Source organism: Dysidea avara, chromosome 4 (assembly GCF_963678975.1).
Source record: "Dysidea avara chromosome 4, odDysAvar1.4, whole genome shotgun sequence".
Lineage (NCBI taxonomy): Eukaryota > Metazoa > Porifera > Demospongiae > Dictyoceratida > Dysideidae > Dysidea > Dysidea avara.
The window spans coordinates 6,496,779-6,517,874 of record NC_089275.1 but is presented as its reverse complement, the minus strand read 5'-3'; the positions used below and the strand labels follow the sequence as shown (position 1 = coordinate 6,517,874).

The 21,096-nt window shown below is 37.0% G+C and overlaps 3 protein-coding genes across 7 annotated transcripts; 2 read left to right on the top strand and 1 right to left on the bottom strand.

The window, feature by feature from the left end:
• Nucleotides 1-679: 679 nt before the first annotated feature.
• On the bottom strand, nt 680-19,642 carry LOC136252756 (TNF receptor-associated factor 4-like). 5 transcript variants are annotated; one of them, XM_066045321.1, is made up of 3 exons: nt 10,508-10,645; nt 8,786-8,908; nt 680-2,214 (listed from the first exon to the last, which is right to left on the bottom strand). In XM_066045321.1, exon 3 carries the CDS (start codon nt 2,186-2,188, stop codon nt 773-775), a length of 1,416 nt encoding a protein of 471 aa, XP_065901393.1. In that variant the 5' UTR covers nt 2,189-2,214; nt 8,786-8,908; nt 10,508-10,645; the 3' UTR covers nt 680-772. The 5 variants fall into 5 exon arrangements, with proteins under 5 accessions (XP_065901393.1, XP_065901394.1, XP_065901391.1 ...); XM_066045322.1 differs by lacking the exons at nt 8,786-8,908; nt 10,508-10,645 and adding an exon at nt 19,501-19,642; XM_066045319.1 differs by lacking the exon at nt 8,786-8,908 and having other exon boundaries at nt 10,468-10,645.
• On the top strand, nt 10,658-13,080 carry LOC136252759 (TNF receptor-associated factor 4-like). Its single transcript, XM_066045326.1, has 2 exons — nt 10,658-10,760; nt 12,651-13,080. Exon 2 carries the CDS (start codon nt 12,676-12,678, stop codon nt 13,078-13,080), a length of 405 nt encoding a protein of 134 aa, XP_065901398.1. The 5' UTR covers nt 10,658-10,760; nt 12,651-12,675.
• LOC136252758 (TNF receptor-associated factor 4-like) lies at nt 13,144-14,165 on the top strand. Its single transcript, XM_066045325.1, has one exon. The coding sequence runs from the start codon at nt 13,144-13,146 to the stop codon at nt 14,074-14,076; it is 933 nt and encodes a 310-aa protein (XP_065901397.1). The 3' UTR covers nt 14,077-14,165.
• Nucleotides 19,643-21,096: the final 1,454 nt, after the last annotated feature.

The following is a 21,096-nucleotide window of genomic DNA, read 5'->3' as shown; positions in this document are numbered from 1 at the left end:
TTAATATTTATACTGTAACTTGTAGATGGAGAACCATTGTGTTTATAATAGTGGATTAAAGATTCAGGTCAAGAATTCATTATATTTGTATGGAAACTGCCAGTATGGCCTGTACAAACACACTGCTGCAAGTTCACTTTTGATCATATGTACACCTCTACAAACACACTGCTGCAAGTTCACTTTTGATCAAATGTACACCTCTACAAACACACTGCTGCAAGTTCACTTTTGATCATATGTACACCTCTACAAACACACTGCTGCAAGTTCACTTTTGATCATATGTACACCTCTACAAACACACTGCTGCAAGTTCACTTTTGATCATATGTACACCTCTAGCCTGATTCTAATAACAAAGTGATAATGCCAAGCCTTTTTTCTAAGAGAAGCCTGAGGTGTTACTTGCAGCAGTGTTTGCTGAATGTACTCCAGTTAGACACTCTCCCCCATACAAATATTATGAACTCTTGTAAAAGTGCATCAATAAAGAAATATGGTATGTAAGAGTGGGGAAGATTTAGAAGAGAGAATGACAAGAAGAGACAAGTGTTTAGATGAGAGGAGGAAGAACAAAGCTTATTATACATAGCTGTGTTGTTTCAGAGGTGATTAAAGAGTATAAAGGACTAGACTAATATCATCCAGTTATACATCATACATAAATGACTTGCTATTCTTTTTGAGCCATACAGGCATTAATGATGATGTGTCAGCAGTTTTTTGACAAGATAGTGTTTATGCAATTATAAGTCACTTTGATATATAATTACAGTTTGGTAACTTGGAGGAAGATACAATCATCTTTGACATACTGAGTTGTGGGAGTGACCTTGTGGAGGTCTTCATTGGAAATCAACTTTGATGTTCCCCAGCCTCTAGCCCTGTTGCCAGTTGTGACTCTACCAGCACGAACATCTGGGGTTTGATTATCATATATGACTGTCTTGGAACGATGTTCACAGTCGCTGATCTGGTTCAACAGTTTCACTTCAAATTTTCCTCTCAGTGGCCATGTGAGCTCATCATCATGTGGACCCTTCATGAGGTACAAGAACATTGACAGATGAGTACCGTTCCCATCACCATTACCAGCAGGATTAACACACAGACATATCTTGTATCCCTTATCATGAGAGTAGAAAGGGTCACTGTACCATTGTACCTCATTATTCTTCTTTTCACTATAACCAGTCAATTTCACAACTACAGGACATGCCTGACTGCCTGATTTCATCAACATAGACATTGCGGTTAACTCAGTCCACCTTTTCGTTACTGAAATATCTGATGCTACATCACTGAAGTTGCCGGTGTGTCCAAGTGCCTGATGTAATACTAACTTTAAAGTGTTGACTTCCTCTACAGTACTAGCAAGTTGTGATTTGGTATCAGCAAGTTGTGATTTAATATCAGTCAGCTCAGCCTTAGTAAAAGACAGCTCATGGTGATTATTAGTTAGCCTACACTTTGTTAACAACAAGTGTTCTTCCATCTTCTCCTCTTCATGTTCCCTCTTCCTCTTGCGCCTCATCCTCTCCTCACACCCCACATTGTGATACTCACACTGGACAATCTCAAGAGGACACTCCTTCCTGTGTGCTTCCATGTTTTCACGAGGGACACTCCCTACCTCACATTTGTTGGGACAGGGTAGGGGAAGCTTGGGACACTGTTCCTTGTGTTCTCTCTCAATAAACTGATGTTCTCCTGTAATGTGGCAGTACTGACAGTCAACCTTACGATATGCACACTCAGTTTCAATATGACTGGTTAGATATTGTCGTTGTAACATCTTCCCACACTCATTGGAACACTTCACATCCTCAAACTGACAACCATCACTGTTTCCAAGGTGATTGTTGATGTCATTCAGTTCACCCTGCCACTCACAACCTCTCTCCTTGTTAGTACACATCACATGAAGACTTTTAACCTCTCTATCAAGTTGTTTGTTGATATAAACCACATATTCTTCTGCACGACAAACTGGACAAACATTACTTACAACAGTGGATTTCTTGAAATAGTCCAGACAATACTTACAGAAAACATGTCCACAACATGTAGTGAGGTAAGGATCTCGACTGGGAAGGTGACAAATGTTGCAAACAAGACGATCTGGTGGACTATCGACATATTTGTAGTCGTATCCATTGGGCATGGCTATGGCCATACCTTCCATGAACTGTGTGGCTGGCTTTTTAAGACCTAGAATGAAAATAAATAAATTATGGTAGTGTACAATGTACTAGCTAGCACACTAAAACAATTGGTAGCATAGACAGACAGATAAGGGGAGAGGGATGGGGGCTATGGCTCTAGTGCTACTATATACAAGGTGTATAATTATAATATGAGCATATGGCACTATTGCTGGCCTAACATCCAAGTTGCTTGCACAAAAACTATATCACACACTGCAAGGTTGCACTGTAAGTACATTTCACCATTTTTAAATTATACAAGACAAGCAGGTTGGCACAATATTATGAGCTACAAATTTCACTGTTCACTGGGGAATGGTTTGTGGTCACCACTAAACCATCTAAATTAAATGCCAACTTTAGTTCTGATGTCTCCCTCCTAGCATAATACAAGGCAGTGCAACTATCATGAACCACGATAGTGGGTTCATAGTGGGGATCGCCCATGATTTTTGCAAAAATCCTAACAGAACACACACCTAAGACAGCATAATTCATACACAAAAACTGACTGTATTTATTCTGTCTATGTTTTGGTGTTGGAACCAATAGTCCAAAAATTCTACCTTGGCTCAAACAAAAATAGACCACAGCCCCCAATAGTGAATAACATTAGAGTCATCTATAGATTTGAGGTTCGGTTTGTCTTGTTATAGGGAGCTTTTTAAAATAGTCATTCCAATACTGAATAAAGAATAGGTAGTATTGGAACACAATTTTGCTGAGTAAAAACCACCTTGAAAAGCATCCTTCAACTCAAAACAACCCTCTGGTCGTTCTTTGCAATGAGTATATAAGTCCACTAGTAAGTATCAAGTGAAAAGGAAACAGTAAATGTATTTCAGACAAAACAATTTGTCCATCATGAACCATGATACATAAATTAATAGTACACATGCCAAACTGGTTGTTAAAACCTTCTAGACCTTCCTCTAGCATTGTAAACACTGACCAAGGAGTATTATACACAAGGAAGTGGTTTTAGATTTTTTTTTAATTTTCCAAAATAGCCCCAAATCTCCATCTTCTTTCTTTCTTTTTCGGACGTCTACAGCCCAGAATTCAGCAGTAAATACGAATGGTGTGTTTTAAAAACATTCCTACTCAGTGGTATTAAAATTTTTGTTTTCTCAAGCAATTGCGAGATATAAAGCAAGAGTCATGGTTTTGAGACATCATGCACTTGCAAAGCCATAAAAGCATTACAGTACAGCAGCTATTTGCAACATCACACGTAAGGTGTTGCTGCATCACTTAGGCAACCGTGAGGTAACCCATCTATACAGCTAGGCATGGAAAATGTTTGGCATTTAACCTTGTAAACAATTGTAGTAGCCCATGCGGTTTATCTTAGACATTTTGTAGTAGGCTAGCTATTACACATTTAAGTACACAGTACTTAGTTAACTAATGTACAAATCTTTGATTAACAAAATTAAGTAGGAGCCCATATGAAAATGGGCTCCTATGAGAACTGTTTCTAGGTGTTTGTGTATTGGTAACCTTACAGCTGAGCAAATAAAAGATTGCTTCTGGTATCCACTGGTATCCTGCTGTAGCTCATCAGCTGCTGTAAAATTTGCATATAAATTGTGTAGGGTATTCCCAGTAGTGGGGGATAGCCAACCAAATCTGGAAATTACCTAGCAAATTTACTCTTATTTTCATGGGATTACATAAAGAAGGTGAAGTCGAGCATATCAATGGTGTAGGCTTGATTTTCTAGAGTTACAGCTGGTTAGTCATAAAAATAATAGGATATGAAACACACGTGCTGCTGCGCATGCACAAAGCATTGATATAAAATTTGTCACGCTTTCACACCTTTGGCCTACTGATATCAAGCCAAGTGCATGACAGTTGTAGGGCAGGGCAGGTGGAACCATTGATATGCGCGACTTCACTTTCTTCATATAATCCCAAATAGCATGCAATCACTGCATGATCTGAGCCATTTATATTTCTGAAGGTTCAGTCTCGTATATCAACTGTGTTGTAGCTCACAACCAACCTACTGTATTTAGAAGGTGGAGTCGAGTACGATACTATGCTACGGTATAGCAGAATTGTAATCAAGTTTGCTTGGCCTTAAGCCCCACTCCCCCCAGTATGGGGAGGGTGGGGATTTGACCTGGAAGAATGGGGGCAACTAGAACAATCTTTTCCTGTTTGAGGTCTTAGTAAAAACGTATTTGTGACTGAATTTGGAAAATCACCCATATGGGTGCATTTGACACCCAAAATATTTAATCATCAAATTACAAACTTTATAGTACAAATCTTCTTGTTAATGGTTGTAAGTCGTTCTCAATACTTTAAATTACAAGAAAGTTCTTGAAATATTTTTAAAACTATGCCCTGCTCTTATTTGTGACCCACTAAACATGAAAAGTTTCCAATTATTTCACGCGTGCATATATGGGTGATTTTCCAAAATTCAGTCACATTTAGTGTACTTTTCCATATTGTACAGGCCCCTCTTTTATTTTCTACACCTTTACTCTGATAAGGTGGTAGTTATCATCAGAGCACACTGGCAGGACCAACAGTGACAAGGGGCAGAAATAAAAGTAGGGCCACCAAATCTGGGACCCCAAACAGGGAAATATTACATCATTTGCCCCTCCCCTTCTACCCCCTCATCCACAAAAATTCAGATTTCCATGCAGGCGGGAAGTCACTATTCATTATTAAAGAAAATACTCCAAATCTGTTACTACAAAGGTTAGCTAAAGCCTTTTAAGAACTAGTATTTATGTTATACCACCGTTTCTGAGGTGCAAGTGACTTTTGCTGTGCTGTATAATGATAGCCAGCATTCTTAGCATCTAAATACATGCGCACGTGATTGATAACAGCAACAGAGACCATGGGGTAAAAAGGGATGCGGGCGGGGTTAATCAAGTTTGCCTGTCCTAACATTGATACAGTAAGTGCATAAAAATTTTCAAACCTCTTCGACATTAAAAAAATCAACGAGACAACCTAACCTTTACAACATTCGCTCTTTGACTTGCTGTAAGAGAAGACAGTCACGGCAATCTGGTAACTTAGGTCAACCACGGGATCAACAGCACGATTGATTGTGATATACGAGCACATGCTGTGTATTAATTAATTAAAATTCGTACAAGCCGCCCGCCCCATTCGCAGAAAAGCTAGTGGTAACATGTTAACTAACCCTGTAACTGAAAGGTGAATAGTTTAGTTCTATGTTTATGATCCTCAGCTTCAGGCACAGGCTTTCAGTAGCCAGCTTGTTGCAGGTCCCTCAGTAGTTGGATGGTGACTCAGCCAGCAAATAATAACCAGTTTAGTTTAGCCAGGGTTTCATTACCAACTTTGTCTGTACATGACGTTATGATAAAAAAAAGGAAAAGAATGTATTGAAAACATATAGCTAGGAATGCAAATTTAAGGTAACATAGTGTAGCAGTGAAAAGACTGCTGTTGTTAGCTAAATAGCATCAGAAGTTGTCAGCCATCTATTAAAATATGATTAGCATCAGAAAATCAGGAAAATACTGGTTTTGACACCTGGCAATTTCAGTATTTATATAATATTGCGCATTTCTAGTCATGACAGAAATCATCCTTATTTTTCATAGTGGCTACTTTGATTGCAGAGGTATTTTTCAAACAGTTCTTGATTCGTAATGCTGTGTAACGGGTTGAATATAGCAGACAACGAAGCATAATGGATACTTCACTTTTCAGACGATAGATAATTGATAGCGCGCGGCACCATTCTTTCTTTTGATGCGGTATGTGTGGGTTAACCAGTCATAATTTTATGTTACAACAAACAAGTACACCAAAAAATCAAGCCCATAGCCTTAGCCATTATCGAGTTACGTTTGTCTGGAGGAATCAGTCAGTCAGTTACTCAGCCAGCAGTTTAAATACACAGCAACTTATTGAAAGCATTTTGGGTTGATTTGAAGGATTGTTTGGGCTTAACCAACACTGCTGCATCATTATCACGGAAAACTGAGGATGGTTTTTGGATGTTTTTTATATGGGCCACACCCAAGCCTTTGTAGTCCCCACCATACACGTACTGTATGATAATTGAGTATAACTAGCAAGCAATTGTGTGCACTTAGCACAGTAGGACAGTATCAGAAATGTATTAATGTTGTTATGATTATGGCTGTTATCCCAGCAAATGTAGTTGTGTTTAAAGACTAATATCCCAGCAAAAGTAAGCCTTAAGACAAAAGGCACAAAATGCACAGGTCATTCCTGCTGCTCTAAGAACTTTTAATGGAAAGAATTTACAGCCAGATTGAAACCTTTTATTAGAAGGCTTTTGGTACAAGTATTTGGTACTTGTCTGGGGTCCGTTCTTTTATCATGCCTGAAACAGCTCTTGCAAAGTAGGGTTAAAATTTCACGTTAAATACTTGCATCTATTGCCCATTTCATACTTGATTTTTGGGTATTTCAAATTAAAGTGTATTTCCAAAATACTCATGTAGCTTCAATGTAGTGCTCTACCCAGAATACAAAAGGAGTCTGGACACGAGACTAGCTCCAATGGGACTGGCTCTTACAAAATTGTCTACATAGCAAGTGTTTGGCTGATTGTTAGCACACAAAACTTGGTACTGTCCCTCTGCACTGCATTAAAAAAAAACAACAAGATAGTGCTTTAAGTATGGGAATAAGCATTGATTATCAATGATAATATAGTGCCACACATGGCAATAAATAGTTACTTCATTTGGAAAAAAAAACTAGGCAGGGCTTTTAAGCTGATTTTACGACCATAGCATCATTGTACATGAACCACTAATCACCTAAAATTGCAAGTAAATGCTGTAGATAGTCATGGAGGTATGTCAAATAATTCAAGTAAGGCTAGGCGATACAAGGATTATTGATTTGATCCAATATTTGATACTTTCTTGTAAAGTACATGTGTATCAATGCAATACCATACCAGTGTGGCTGCTGCCGAAATGAAGGTATCTTGGTATACAACACAAGTCGGTAGTTATAAGTATAAACAATGGCTTGATCAAGCATTAAGTGCCATCTAAAGATGTTCCAAATAGTAGTCACTTCCCATTTACAATGAAATCTTACTAAGTGATCAGGTGAGGGACCTGTATCAGCATTGACCCTTTCAACATCAAGTACTGATACTCAGTTTGAACTGCATGTATCGGTAGTATCAATACTGACTTTTGGTATCGTATTAACGTCTATCTCTAATTTTTAAGTGTCTGGAGTTAGACTACCCAGAACTAGGAGCACTTAGCTACCTAGTTACACACAAGATATTTTCTATGATGACTGTAACGGTCGCACCAACTGGACTGAGTATATGTATGTATTTATCTCATTTACTGATGGTTCTTTCTCATTTTGATGAAACTTGCTGGACTGATAGGCCATAGAATAGGCTTTGCCATCATAATTTAAGATCAAGTAGTGTTTATTTTTATTATTTTAATGTACACCAATTACTAAGATGATAATATAAATCAATAATAAAAGAAAAGTTCCTCACACTCAAACAGTGGGCAGAGAAGCAATTAAACTCTGCCCAATCCTGTGATGATGGAATTGTTGCCATTATAGTAGCAGCATTGCCACATTGAGCAACCTTTGAGTTGGTTCACCGGCTTGCATGGCACCGGGAGAACGAGTACTGCCGACACAGAAACTGTCCGGAGTTTGGTGCACCATAGACAATATATATTATTAGAGATTTCCAACCAAATTAAAAATTTTACATTCCTTAAATTCTTTGGTGTGGCATATATAGTGCTATCTATTAGAATCATTTTAGTGCAAACTGCACCTCAATCAGTGACTCCTACCAAGATATAAGCAAAAGAAGTCAGCAGAGCAGTGATTTTTGTATGCGACATTTTTAGGGCTTTTCTGTACCTTAATGTGGCACCAAGCACAATATCCAAAGTGCCATAAATTTGAGTAGGAATATCCTAATGACATGAAATTTTCACCACATAACCATTTAATGTAGTAAAATGCATGAGCTAGGTAAAACCTTTCTAAAGTGACCACTCCTTTGTAGAATGACCACTTGTAATATTTAATGTTTGAGTCAGTAATTTGCTAAGAATAGTGTGAGTTCTGTATATACAAATTACCCCAAAAATATTTATAGATGATTAATTAGCGATAGAGACTAACAGAGTGACCTTTGATATTACAGGACACAATTAGCTAACAATTACTTTGAAAAATATGACAATCAAATACCAACATAATATGACCAGTATTCTTCAATATTATTGTAAAACTGTAATTTTTTGATACTACTTCACTTTATTTGCCATACTAAAAGTACAGAAGATAGTATAATATGATGACATCATTGCATAATAAAAGAGAAACAATAAACTGTCTCTGACTAGAATTACAGTCATGCAACTGCAACAAAAAAAGCAATACTAGCAGCGGGCATATCAGAACACCACAACAGGTAGTTGTGAAGCCTTCCAAGGTTGGTATCACTGTTTTTTCAAAAGTTATACATCACCTTGCATGCTATAAAGCAATTCCTCACAACACAACAAACTGCTCACTTTCAAACTTACTTGTATTGACGTGGATGGATGTCTTGAACACCAGGATGGTTGTAACACAGAATTCTGAAGTGTCCTAGATGGTGCTATACCCTTTTACATGACAATTTTTCGTCGTTGTCCACCACAAAACATCTTTTCATAAAAAAAAAACCGATGCTAAATACAGAATCAGTGTAGCTGCTTTACCCAGGAACACTTCTTTCAGCCTTACATGTCACAGAAACTCACAGAAAATTCGATAACATTTGGTGCTGTAAAATCCCATGTTTTCCCATACATTACGTCGTACAGAATTTTTGTATGGGCTCCCATTGGGGGATTTTATTTCTCAAACTTTAAATTTGCGTATTTCAATAAATACTGAATGAAATTTAATTCGGTAAAGTGTATTACGAAGTTGCAAGTATTGGCTACTACATAATATTATTAGAACAGCAGCCCGTGAAACCATAGATATTAGAGTACAGGGATAGGCAACCGAGCGCGCCGTGTATATCTACCATTGATTGTGATTGAAGCACTCCTCGGTATTGATTAAATCCACGCGGACAGGATGGCAGTTTGTGGTTTAGTCGTCTTACAGTTGATTTCAACCACCTTGTGGTATTGTAGTTGATATACAAGACTTTTAATGCTTCTGGCTTCTGTTGTTTAATCGTCTTGGGTGGTTTTCATTGTCATTTACGATTTTGATCATCAATGGGTACCTCCGTTTTTTGTCTACCTGTTACGAAGAACAGAAGTCTAGTTCCACTGGGGAAATAGTGCTGAAGTCTTCGCAGTACTTTGAAGTTTTGCACAGTACCACTGAAAGATGTTTCTCGCATAACAGCGCTTGTGTTGAAGTTGATAAATCATGGAGTAGTATTTTAAAGAACCGAGATGAGACTGCCAAAGGGCATTAATCAAGCGGAATAATAAAATGAAGTACACCATGCAAAACTATGTTACTTTAGGGTTACTGTGGCATTGTTTGCCAGTTGAAAGTGAACTTACCATGAACACAACAGGTACACAAAAAATCGTGTCAACTGAGATTGAAATGATTGATGGCGGTAAAAACTCACAACAAGACTTACAATAGGAGTTTGCCTAGTACTTGTAAAACATAAAGAGATTGTCATGAAATAATCCACGTCCGTAGAAAGTAGTCCAGAGCAGAAGACACCATTTTGGCCTCATGAATTCACCAACGTCGGAGTGTTTCAGGGCGCGCGCTAGTTTCTAATCCCTGTACTCTAATGCACCTATGAATGTTAAGCCCCACTACCCCCCTCCCGGGCTTACTAAGGGATTAGTGGGGGATTTTCGCCAATTTGATCAGAAATTTTGCCCCACTAGTAGGGCATTTGACTGTTCGAAATTTTAGGCGTTTGCTTTAGCTTGCGAGCTATAAGAATTGATCTGTTTCCTAAAGTTTATTCCAGCAATACTACATGGAGATTTGACCACTAGTTGTTCCCCAGTGGGTGGAGAATTTGATTTTTCAAAAAGTCAAATCCCCACCATTTCCCCCACTACGCCAGGGAGGAGGGAGGTGGGGGATAACATTGATAGGTGCATAATATCTATGGTGAAACACTTGTTGAAAGGGTGTAATTTGATTAGCAAACATATATGTGAAAAATCGGAAGGTTGGAAATCTCTAATATTATACTGGGTGCACCTACACATCTATGACCTACACTGACCTTGTACCCCGCCCCTCATGCCTGGACTAAACACATTCACCTTTTGCCGTTCTGATGACGTTTCGTTGAGCTAATTTTGTCTAATATACCAGTTCTGCTCGTAGTTCCCTTTAGCCACTCGGTTCTGTTCCATCTGTTCTGCAATCAGCGGATACTATTTAGCGCACACCACATCATACATAACCCACAATTAATAATTCTGACATTATTGATCCCGTGTCAGTTTTCAGTCTCGACATTTTAATACTGCAAGTTCGCTTAAAAGAACAACCAAAGCCAGGATTATTGCAAAGGTTAGATTATTTATACCATGTTTTGGTTTGAAGAATATCAGGGGGGCTGTAAAACAGGCTGTGGAGTGGAAGGGTCGTGTGAAACACAACACACAGCAAGCATGTATCACCATACTCTGTACTGAATCTTCATATGTCTTTTTATGGCATCAGTGCGTTAACCGTGTTTAGGTATATAACATTCCTTCCAAGATTCCTTCCCACCACACAGGTAGGCACCAGAGAAGGGTCAACATGTTTTTACGTGCTAACTACTTAAATTATTGCTGTTAAATTGCATACCTTTTCATTGGAGCCTTGATCATTTAGCATTGCAGTTGTGTTTATTTGTAGTTTTAAGAAATACTTTAAGGTGGTGACATTTAATCAAGATTTGTATGGGGGAGAGTGTCTAACTGCCAGTATAACCTGTACAAACACACTGCTGCAAGTTCACTTTTGATCATATGTTCACCTCTAGCCTCCTGAGGTGTTACTTGTAGCGGTGTGTTTACTGAATATACTCCAATTAGTAGTGTTGGGCAAGTTACTTTGTAAAAGTAACTAGTTACATATTACATATTATTTGCAACTGAACTATTTAGTTACAGTTACATATTACTCATAACTATAATAATATTACATAATTATATTACTGTGTGTCCACAGCCTTAAGCTGTCACGTGTGAACTACCACTTTATCACGTGACATGATTGCGCTGTTGGACAATGTGCAAATCTTGGTTATAAGTAAGAAACTGGTGAATAAGCTTTGTTCAGTAGGCTTCATTACTTCGTTGTGGTTAGGCGTTACTCAGAGGATAACTAACAAGATTAGTAACTTCGTTACTTGTAATAATATTACGTAATATTAGACTTATTACAGTAACTATATTACTTAGGTAACGCATTACATTTGTAAGTAAAGTAACTTGAGTTATATATAGCGTATTTCGTTATATTACTTAGTTACCACAAAAGTAATAATATTATGTAACGCGTTACTCCCAACACTTTCAGTTAGACACTCTCCCCCCATACAAATATTATGAACTCTTGATTAAATATGTCACATCTTTGCAAGTTAGGACTAAACTGTTACTTAGGTGCTGCATCATGGGAATTTAATGAAGCTTTTGCATAATACATTTAGCAGCACTTAAACATACAAGCTAGTTGGCCCATGTGTGGCTAGTGACAAGGAAAACTAGTGTCTTCTTATAGGATTGAGACTTGCTCATGTGGGTGTATTGGCAGACACATTGATTTTGATGTCAATACATTCACGGCCATGATGTGGGAGCATGCACACCTGGTTTAAAAATCACTAACCTTTGATTAAATCATAGATATCATACTATGTACCCAGGATTGTGTACCAAGTTTGTTGAGTCAAACATTGACACTTATCATGATGATCAGTATTAAATTGGTATCATAAGGTCAAGCTATTTTTCTGTGAACAAACAAGAGACATTATTTTAGTAGCTAGACACTCCTACATTATAAATTCTTGATATTCCCTATTTAAAGGTGATTTAGTATTAACTATACATCAAAGTAGCACAACATTCAGTTGTTCTTATTGCCATTTTGATGAAGGTATAAAGAATGAATTAGAGGCAAGCTTTAAGGTGATATTTTGTACTATTGTCACTGTGTTGCCCTTAATAACTATAATAAATTGGAACGTAGATGATTTTTAGAAGATGTGAAATGATATAATGCTATGCAAGGGTTTGACTGCTCTATTAGAGTTTCATGGTTTTAGTTACAATGATTACATTAATGTCCAGTAGTGCTGTGGGCCATCCAGTATCAAATGATTACTCCCTTGTCCCTCTCAATTTACGCTGTCTATTGTTTAATACGCTAGCACATTGTACTTTTTGGTATTTTTATTTACACTAGGCCAGCCACACAGTTCACTGCAGCTATGGCCATAGCCACGTCAAGTAAAACTGGTGGACAAGACTACAAATTTGTTGATGCTCCACCAGATCGTCTTGTCTGTAACATTTGTCACCTTCCCAGTCGAGATCCTTACCTTACTACATGTTGTGGACATGTTTTCTGTAAGTCTTGTCTGGATGATTCTAAGAAAGCCATTGCTGTAAGCAACGTTTGTCCAGTCTGCCGTGAGGAAGAATTTGTGGCATACATCAACAAGCAAGCTGATCGTGAGATTAGGAGTTTTCATGTGATGTGCACTAACAAGGAGAGAGGTTGTGAGTGGCAGGGTGAACTGAATGACATCAACAATCACCTTGGAAACAATGATGGTTGTCAGTTTGAGGATGTGAAGTGTTCCAATGAGTGTGGGAAGTTGCTACAACGATGATATGTGACTAATCATGTTGAGACTGAGTGTCCACATCGTAAGGTTGACTGTCAGTACTGCCAAATGACAGGAGAACATCAGTTTATTGAGGGAGAACACAAGGAACAGTGTCCCAAGGTTTCCCTATCCTGTCCCAACAAGTGTGAGGTAGGGAGTGTCCCTCGTGAAGACATGGAAGCACACAAAAAAGAGTGTCCTCTTGAGATGGTCCATTGTGAGTATCACAATGTGGGGTGTGAGGAGAGAATGATGCGTAAGAGGAAGAAGAAACACGAAGAGGAGAAGATGGAAGAGCACCTATTGTTAATGAAGCATAGGCTAACTAATAGTCACGGAGAAGTGTGTTTAACTAAGGCTGAGCTGGCTGATACCAAATCAAAGCTTGCTAGTGCTGTAGAGGAAATCAACACATTAAAGTTACTGTTACATCAGGCACTTGGACACAGCAGCTACATCAGTGGTGCAGCATCTGATATTTCAGTCACAAAAAGGTGGACTGAGTTAACTTCAATGTCTATGTTGATGAAATCTGGTAGTCAGGTGTGTCCAGTAGTTGTGAAAATAGCTGGATATAGTGAAAAGAAGAACAATGAAGTACAATGGTACAGTGACTCTTTCTACTCTCATGATAAGGGGTATAAGATGTGTCTACTTGCTTACCCTGCTGGTGAAGGCGATGGTGAAGGTACTCACCTGTCAGTGTTCTTGTTCCTCATGAAGGGTCCACATGATGATGAGCTAACATGGCCACTGAGGAAAAAATTTCAAGTGAAACTGTTGAACCAGATCAGTGACTGTGAACATTTTTCATTGACTGTAGACTATTACATTGATAAAGTCCCAGAAGAGTTTGCTGGCAGAGTTATTGATGGTGACAAAGCTAAAAACGGTTGGGGGTATCCACAATTTATTTCCAATGAAGGACTCCTTAAGGTTACTCCCACATGTCAGTATCTCAGCGATGATTATATCTTCCTGCAAGTTAGCAAACTGTAGACACGGTCGTACTTCGGAACTATGACAGAACAACATGCATGCAGCTTTAATTAGTAAACAATGTGTGTACATAATTTTAGCGTATTAAATTGCAGAGAAGGTATGACATACTCGTGTAAGCCATATACAGTGGAACCTCAGTTATCCGGATTCTCGGTTATATGAACTATGGAAATGACTGCTCTATTAGGGTAGTGACTGTTCTATAAGGGTAGTTGATAACACTGAAATTTAAAAAAATGTTTTTATGCTATTTTATACACAGTTTGGAATTTTCAGACTTATGGACCACCACTGGTCCCAAGGGGTTCAGATAACTGAGGTTCTACTGTACTGTTTGTAGAGTACTTAAAGACGCTAATTTTAAAGAGTATCAGTAATAACTACCAGGTTGTCTATAATACTTGATTTAGCAGGGAGAAACTTTAAATTGTATTTAATCGAAGTGATGCTAATTTGAAATGCTAAAAATGAAACCTCAAACAGCAATATGACAACTAAATGTTCTGAAGGATTATTAAAATGACATATTTCCACCTTGGGGTGGTAATTTCCCCTATAGATTCTCTAATCCATGATACAGAATTTAGTTCATACTATAGAACTGAAAGGAATAACTTGTAACATACAGGTATGTTGCATTTTAGTTGTGTTATGTTGGTTGCACTTTACTTTAGTTGTGTTATATTGTTGTTTTGTATAGTTTAGTTATGTTATATTAGTCGTGTTAGTTGCACATTATTGGTGTTATGTGTAGAGCATAAATTGATCATGGATAATATCCCTAGTAGCCTGTATAGCTTTGTCATTTTATGAATTATGTCATGAATTATGCATAAAGGACCCAAGCGTTTCCTTCTCTTAAAATATAAATTCTATCGGTGTGATTGACTATTCTATTAGAATATTTTGATCTTTAATTCTACTATTATATATTATAGTTGTAACTACCCTTTACTGGTATGGAAGAAATCAGCTTTCCCCTTGCTTTTTTGTCTGAGCATAACATGCTTTTACTAGCTTCCTAGCTAAAAAATTGAAAGAAAGCACCCCAAGCACCTCCTAAGTCTGACCTTGGGACTGCTCAGTCACTGTGCAAATTGCATTTAGTTCAATGTGGCTTCCTTGATGAACATAAAAAGGACATTATATTTTGATATAAAGATTGTCTGATGTATTTCTGAATAAGTAAATGCAAAGTTAGAAGAAAGTAGGGGTGACAATTCAATCAAGTTACTTGAGGAATTTTGACTAAATTAATGCTACGATATGCTCCATTAGAATAAGTTTGATGTTCTTTTAGAGCAGTCAAGTGCAAGTAATTGTATTTATCACATACTGTACTAAGGTAATAGTTGTATCATGGGCCAAAGTAATTTGATTGATATGTATATACACCCAAGCTTGAGGGTACAAGGCCAGTGGGCATGCATGGGTGTATACATATCAGGCAAATCATGAGGGCACTTGATACAGCTTATAATATGTTACAAGTCAGTTGCAGGTTAATAGCCCATAGCAGCAGACTAATCATCCAGACCAATGCAACAACTGGATTTATTACAAACTAAATTGTAAAATTTGATTATGAGTCAGTAGCAACACTATAACATTGTGAATACATTTGCTAACATGAACGGGCAAATCCTAAGGATATCACAAATAAGTTCAATTAAGTTAAAGCTGCTGTATTGTTTACAGACTGTTACAACATTTACTAATTATCTAGAGGGGTAACCTTTGCTGAAGAGTATATAGTTATTTGAAAAGTCTGTGTTTGAAAATGTGGTGAACCACTATAGTGAATATGCTATAGCACTAGTTTTCACCTCAAATCAAAGTTTCTCAACTCAGAATTACAAAGGTGATGAATTGTTTTCATTTGAGTGCTGTAGGATGCAAAATCAGATTCATGGCTTTCATCGTGTGAGCAATAATAAACTCCCACAATCAATTTTGGCCTGTGAGTTTTTATAAATAAAAACTGTCAATACTGCTCCCACGTCAAGGTACATGTAAAATGCACCATAGCCAGCCACAGGGGTATATCCAGACTCTGGAAAGGGGGGTAAAAACGAAATGGTACTACATTATCTGGTTTGAGACCAACAACAAAAAGTCACAATCTGCATGCTGACAATAGCTTCCCGCTCTGAATACTGTGACTGCTTTACCAGAGTGACTGCTCTATTAGAGTGTCTCGATCTTGATATGTAAAATTTTTTGAAAGGGAGTCAAGAGCCCCTCTTAACCCCCCCCCCCCCCCCCCACACACACACACACACACACACACATACACACACACTGGCCAGCCATGGTTTAATTTAAATGTACCATGGCCAACCAGAGTTTATAAGATATATACCCTGAAATGTTCCTTAGGTAGCATTATAGTATCTAATTTCTAAATTCAAATTTAGTCTGCACTCATTTTCTACTATTTAAATTATTGTTCTATGGGTGCATCCAGCCACCAATTCATGCCAAGCTAGAGTTTTGATACGAATTAACATTAACAAAGTAAAGCTTAGTACATCACTCACTAGACTTGAGATACTAACATTGAATTTTCTGTTATTATAAAAATAATCATATATACAGTGTAATACAAATTTTTTGGAACAGTTTGTATAAGGTGATAGATGCACAGGAAAAAAAAAGTGACATTTCCAGACCAAAAATCAGCATGGAAATGTACAGGAAATGTAACTGTTGAATTTATTATATCAAACCTGGAGTAAACCTGTATATGACATTTCCTAAAACATTGGAAATTCATGTGTCTGGACATTTCTTCTGCCAAAAAATTTGACATGTTGTTAGATTTCCTGCATGCATTCAGAAATTTGACATTTACATGAGATTTCCTTAGTCAAGGACACATGACATGCAGTGACATTTCCTACACTATCCAGAAATTTGACATTTACTTGAGATTTCCTTAGTCAAGGACACATGGCATGCAGTGACATTTCCTACACTATCCAGAAATTTGACATTTACATGAGATTTCCTTAGTCAAGGACACATGACATGCAGTGACATTTCCTACACTATCCAGAAATTTGACATTTACATGAGATTTCCTTAGTCAAGGACACATGGCATGCAGTGACATTTCCTACACTATTCAGAAATTTGACATTTACATGAGATTTCCTTAGTCAAGGACACATGGCGTGCAGTGAAATTTCCTACGCTATTCAGAAATTTGACATTTACATGATATTCCCTTATTCAAGGACACATGACGTGCAGTGACATTTCCTACGTATACACTATTCAGAAATTTGACATTTACATGAGATTTCCTTATTCAAGGACACATGGCATGCAGTGACATTTCCTACACTATTCAGAAATTTGACATTTACATGAGATTTCCTTATTCAAGGACATATGGCATGCAGTGACATTTCCTACACTATTCAGAAATTTGACTTTAACATGAGATTTTCTTATTCAAGGACACATAGCATGCAGTGAGATTTCCTGTACTATTCAGAAATTTCAATGAGATTTCCTAAGTCAAGGACACATGGCATGTAGTGAAATTTTAGTCCGAGATTGTCACTCCAGCTGCTGTCATACCTGACTACCGTAACACTTTACAGATTAGGATAAGGTCTTGGTGTAACCTAAATGCAATATATATGGTACATTATAGAGGTCAAGGACACATCATGTAAATTTCAAGAAATATCATTTACTGAACATTTCCTACATTAACAGGAGATGTGGTAACCCAAACCCACAATGAAATAATACCTTGGTAATATATAGGTTTCTTATACATTTTGCAAACTCTATTAAAGTAGGTAAGCTAGCTATATAGTTGTAATGTACTAATGCTGTCTGTTCCTTGCCATTTAGGAAATGTCATGAAATGTCATGTGTCCTGAACTGATGGAGAGGGTAATGCACACTTGGCACCATACTGTCCCCCATCGATACTGTGTTTAGGAAATGTGTTGACACATGACATTTACTGACATTTCCTAGACAGGAAATTAGCATTTTGACACTACCTATCCTGAGTGCAGGCAATGTAAAGAAATTTATGAAAATTTGATCTTTCCTGTGTTCCAGAAATGTCAGTAAATTTCATCTATCCTGCATTAGGAAATTTCATGGAAATTGTGCCCTATACTACTTCAGGAAATGTGCGAATTTCATGAACACCGGAAATGTACAGAAACATGGAATTTATGTACATTTACTGGGGATTTCTGAATACCTGAAATGCAGCTTTTCTTCCTGTGATGTAGTTGTACAGCTCAAGCTACAAAGTTTGGAAAATTGCTCGTATTGTCATGCCTAATTATAAAACAACTAAAATTTTTAAAACTAGCATGGTGCTGTTTATAGCTTTTCAAAAAATTTATTTCTTGTAATTCAAGGTATGTATGATTTATTCTATCCTTAAATGGGTAGGAATTTAACTTATAATGCTGTGTTTCAGAACTAAATATTTAATGTGTTGATTGTGCCCATAAGGGTGATTTTCCAAAATTCAGTACTATGCATATACCAAGGACATAATGTTTTAAGTGTTTTTTCCAGTTCCATATGCCAATGAATGCATGCAGGCCGATGCACTCTGTATCTCATGAATGTGAATCATATATCTTCCTTCAGAGTTTTCATTAATTAGATTAAAGGTTTATTATTTTGTTTGAAGTAGTATGCCTTGCTGCATGTCAAGGAGTTGCAGTTGAGCAGTTAAATGTAACACATCTCTGTGACAAAATTCATGAATTTGTTGTAGGCCATGCCTATTTGAAAAGTTGTACATGTAATTGTTGCTTGGACTCTATACCGACCCATTTTAAAGCTAATTTGCAGTAATTTTCCATATATGTTTGGTAAAATGATTTTCATCACATTAATGCATATAGTAACCAGCTGTAAAAAGGAGTTGTATTGTTTTTTATTTCTATTTTTCCTGACCTTCAAGCAACAATGTACATTTAATACAAATGGTCTTATGCAAACTGATCGATCCACACCGTGTCATAGCTATTGTGTAAGCCATTGACTAAAAAGACCCTAACTTAAAAAATTTATGTGTTATCATTTATTAAAACCAGTCTTGTACTGGAGGGGTTACACAGAAGCCTGTACAACCATCAACTGGCTTAGGAAGCTTATATATATGTGAAAATTGTTTGTAAAGAATGCTAAGCTAGAAGGCTGGAAAAAAGCCAACTCTTGTGTGAACTGATCTCAGGTCTGCTAGACATGGGCAGTAAAAACTGAAGCTAAGTATAGAATTGTACTATAAAGGGCTACATGTATACATTAATATTACAGTGCAAGAAGTGCATTTGTCTAACTAGATAATTATTTATAATCTAGTTGTATTAGAAGCATTCTGCAGGTTAGATGTATCTAGTGTGACAAGTGTAGCTATACGTAACTAACTTGTCCAGATTTTTCAGATAATTTCTACCAATCATGCATGGCCATAGTCAGATCCAGTGAATTTGGCAGATATGACCACACTTTTGTTGATACTCATGCTGATCATCTTATCTGCAATATTTGCCACCTTCCCAGTCAAGATCCTTACCTCACGTAGACATGTTGTCTGCAAGATTGTTCCAATACTAGTGCTGCAGGCATTAAACATTGTCCAGTTTGCCATCAGGATGAAGTTGCAGCATATATCAACAAGCAACTTTATGAGTTACACTGGATGACTGTGTCTGGTGTTGTGGCATTAGTTGTACTACCAATGAGTGAAATGTTGTGAACATTTTGTATGATGAGATCAGTGTGAAGGTGATGTAGTCCTGGTAGGAAGAGTAGTTGGGTGTTATAGGTGAAGTATTTGGTGGTATTGAGCAGGTAGTGTTGTAGGTTATGACAATGTAGTGTTAGGATAGTGGTGATCATCAAGTGTCACATTGTAGACACTAGCAGTTGTAATGTGAAGTAGTGATGATAGTAGCAGCAGTGATAGTGATATCATGATAATCTGAGAATATTATATTTTTATTGTACATGCATGCTATAGCATATTCACTATAGTGGTTCACCACATATACGTATAGTTACAGTACATACGATATAATTATATTGTCATTGTATGCTGTGTAACTACAAGTTTTTGATTGTGAAGACTGATTTAGGGCATATATACACTATACTCATAATATTATGGAGCCTGTTTGTATACATATACATAAATACATACATACGTAACATTTTATTATACACACACGTAGTTATGCACATTACATTGCAAACCATTCAATACCTTTATTTCTTGCTGGATCGTTTTTAAAATACAGTATACTTCTGAATATGTGAAACTGATGGTTTCTTCAATTGTGTTGCTAGTTCAGAAGAATTACTCACAAATGAATATACTTCTAATGCGCAATAGTACCTGTATAACAACTTGATTGTTAATCAACAAAGAGTCTATTTTTCACTTTCAAATTTTCTATGCACAATTGTACTGAGTATTGACTGCTTAATGTAAAGCACAAGAGCAAAAGTTGTGCAAATTTTCAATTGTATTATATATCCATTTTCAGTTTTCTTGTTTGCCATTAACTGCTGTTTACATTGCATGATGAACTTTGTCTATTCAATTGATCCATATAATCCCATCTATTACCTAGTGCTTTGCATGTACTGCATGTTTACAATGGATATCATATGAAGATGGCCATTCACCACTCTAAGCACATGTAGACTATTTGTTGCTTTTATCTGAGGATAGCTATATGCTTGTGTATGTAGCTCAGTATATCGTTTCTTTTCTGAATAGACAATGAAGTGGATAAGCTGCTGGTTCATATGACTTGTTATTCCAGCTGTAAGGAAATTTTGCTAGTGCATCAATTGTCAATGATACAAGATCAGGATATCAAAATTATTATAATAAGGAATCTACTAAAATTCTTCAACCTGCATTTACCTGGTACCTGCTGTCTAAACTTTGGTGACCAAGCCATTGAGAGACTTGTAGAAAGTAATACAGTAGAAAATGTTTACTGGTCATGAAAT